This window comes from Rhagoletis pomonella, unplaced genomic scaffold (assembly GCF_013731165.1).
Source record: "Rhagoletis pomonella isolate Grant_MI unplaced genomic scaffold, Rhpom_1.0 Rhpom_scaffold_00325, whole genome shotgun sequence".
NCBI classification, from domain to species: domain Eukaryota; kingdom Metazoa; phylum Arthropoda; class Insecta; order Diptera; family Tephritidae; genus Rhagoletis; species Rhagoletis pomonella.
The window spans coordinates 1-3,098 of NW_023458879.1; the positions used below are offsets into that span (position 1 = coordinate 1).

The 3,098-nt window shown below is 33.9% G+C and overlaps 1 protein-coding gene across 1 annotated transcript; it reads right to left on the reverse strand.

Moving 5' to 3' along the window:
• Positions 1 to 354: 354 nt before the first annotated feature.
• Positions 355 to 1,452, reverse strand: LOC118750625. Its single transcript, XM_036485362.1, has one exon. It carries the CDS (start codon positions 1,433 to 1,435, stop codon positions 461 to 463), a length of 975 nt encoding a protein of 324 aa, XP_036341255.1. The 5' UTR covers positions 1,436 to 1,452; the 3' UTR covers positions 355 to 460.
• Between the last annotated feature and the right edge of the window lie 1,646 nt (positions 1,453 to 3,098).

Below are 3,098 nucleotides of genomic sequence, written 5' to 3' on the forward strand. Positions count from 1 at the left end.
CGCTTTCTGTTTTTGTTTGCACATGTAAATCAGCTGATCGTTTGACAGTTTTCATGAACTTGCAGGAAAAAAAACTCCGGACTAAATCCTGTAACTTCTGACTAGGGACAGTTGCTCAGTTACTCTCTCAAATGTGTTCCCACTTACAGGTTTTATGTCAATAGGAACGACTTCCTGCAAGTTCTGACTAAATCCTGTAAACTGGACTGCTATTGGAACAGACTATTTGCTGACTAAAATGTAGCCAGTACAAAGTGAACACTTGCTCTCTCAATGTTTGTGTGTTGGATAATTTTTTGTCGTTATCCAACGCCATCCAGTAAAAATTTGGAAGAACTTTTACAAATTTTTGACTTGTCGAACGCAACTAATATCCACAGTATATTATTTTATTCAGTATAAACTTTTTGTATGACATCTTATATTAAAAACAATTGTTCATAATTCATATTACGCTAGTTTAATATTGCTTAATTTTTGCCAGATGGTCATTGATTCTCTGAAGAATTTCACTCGCGTACCCATAGATTTCTTCATCTTCTGGATAAGCTAATTTATTCCTGACAATGCCACCAGTTAAAACCTTTAATTTTTCTGCCTGGCCATTGTCAATTTTCCATTTATCACTCTTTAAAAGTTCACAAAGTGCATAGAGAGCTGTTTCCACATTTATATCATATTTATCAAAAGTCATAGGTAAACATCTCACCAACCGGACAATTGCCGATTTCTCGACCATACCATCTCTTAAATCTTCGCGTTGTCCTAATTTTCCAATTAAAAAACAAGCCCTTAGCATTAGTTTCGAGTCACTTTTGCATAAACAGCATAAAAGAGCGTTTATTCCATCTGCCTTCAAAAACTCCTGAAGGCCTAGCTCAAAATTGTTTATTAAAGATGATAACGCATGTAGACTACTATGCGCAACAACTGGAGATTCCCTCAAATGCTCAATTAATATGGGAATTGTTTTAGAATCACTAAATAATTTTTGACAGAATGGATTATTTTGTGACATTTCAGCGATAATATATGCAGCCAAACTTTTTATTTCCCACTGTTGATGAGTTAAAAATTTTATCAAATACATAGATCCTCCTGCCTTAACAAAACTATTTGCAAAATCTATGTCGTCTATATTATCTCTGATTGTATTCAAAGCATTAATTTTATCAGAAACTTCCGACGAGTCATCATCTAGTATAGATATTGCTATTTGGAAATCTTTCATTACATCCGTAGTCATAGAGTTTAAAGCAGATTCCAGAAATTTTGTTTTCTCTTCATCCATTTCCTGGCGTGCTGATTCCTTAGCATCTTCACCTTTAGTGTGTTCCAATAAAAACCACAACAGACCCTTTAAATCTTCTCGAGGCCCTCTTTCAATGGACATTTTAGTAGGAACGCAGAAAAAATAACGATGCATCGGAAACATCGATGTTTCCTATTCGATGCATCGAATAAAACCGATGTTTTGGACATTCCGATAAATATCGATGTATTGTTTTCGATGCATCGACTTTTGTGGGCAATGTAAACTGTACGTATTAAAATTTTATTGGCGCGTATTCATAGTCCAGCAACTAAGTCGAAACTAACAAAGTTGCAACTTAAATCTAAGTACCAACTTAAAATTTACCTCTATTCATAGTCGCATTTCAGACTTCTACTAGGTAGTTTCGACTTAGTTTACGATATAGCAAAACGAGTGTGAAAATGTATCGATTTTTCTTTACGATATTTTGGAAAAACTACAGTTTTATTAAATAATGTCAAGTTTGATCATCCGTTTATGTAATTTTTATTTTCATTGCATGATTATGCAAAAGAATAAAGTATCATTTTCTTGTTAATTGTTTGAAAACGCCAGAACAACCGCAGTGATGTGAAGTCGATGTTTATCGAAAGCATGCTGTGAAACATACAAATAGTAGATATCTAAATATTATGCACAAATTTACTTTAAAAGAACTAGCGTTAAACTGACTTATTATTTGAGAATTTATCTAAATTATTCCAATTATAAAATTGTGATATAGCTTTATTCGAATTGTAATACGCATTTAATTTCATCTTCCGATTAAAATGGATCGATTTTTGTAAATTTTAATTGGAGATTATTCAATATTATCAAAATCACCCTCTACCAACTTAATTTTTACATATTTCGTCTGTTTTCCCTTAATTTGATAAAATACTTCTTCCTAGTTACGACTTAGTTGCAGCTGCAGCCGAAACTAAATTTTAAGTTGGTACTTAGCCAGAAAAGTCGAAACTAAGGCGACTATGAATAGCTTTAGTTTTGACTTAGAATAGTTTCGACTTACCGCCCTATTCCCACAACACTGACAAAATTCATCATATGATTATTGTCACAATTACTGCGCCTAAAACATAATATAAACATTGTTTCGCCGTTGTCACTTACTCAGTAGGTCATAACAATAAAACTGACAATTGTCATACGACAGCTTAAAATAAATTTGCGGCATAGTATTAGGCGCAGTAGTACGGCCACTGAGTTTTGTCAGCCGTGTGGGAATAGGGCGGTTAGTTGAGTACTAAATATGACTATGAATATGCGCCTTGATATTTTCATTCGATGCATCGAAAATATCGATGTTTTTATACGATATATCGATATGAATCGATAGTATATTTCGATGCATTTCGATGGAAAAAAACATCGATGTATTTTTTAGAAATAGTGACCAACGCGAACGATAAATCGATTTTGGGGTAAAACTATACTTTAAGGGCCCCGTCACACGGTCAGTAATTATCACGATTTATTGGCAATATTGCGATTCGCGATCCGTTAATTCGTTAATTAATGGGCTGTTTTTGCTTACGCGTAAAAGCACATTTAGCGCATTTAGCTCTAAATGCTACTCTAAATGTACATTTATCCATACAAAATTCGTCACCTAAATGCAACTAAATGCAACTCCATTTTTGCATTTAGAATCTAAATGCTAAAAGCAACCCTGTGATCTTCCAAAATTTCCACGATTCGAACATGGTTTAATGAGAAAAAGTGGCAACATTGTATTTTCGAGTATACAGTCGCTAGCTGCGTTTCAGTGATCGCCGATCGA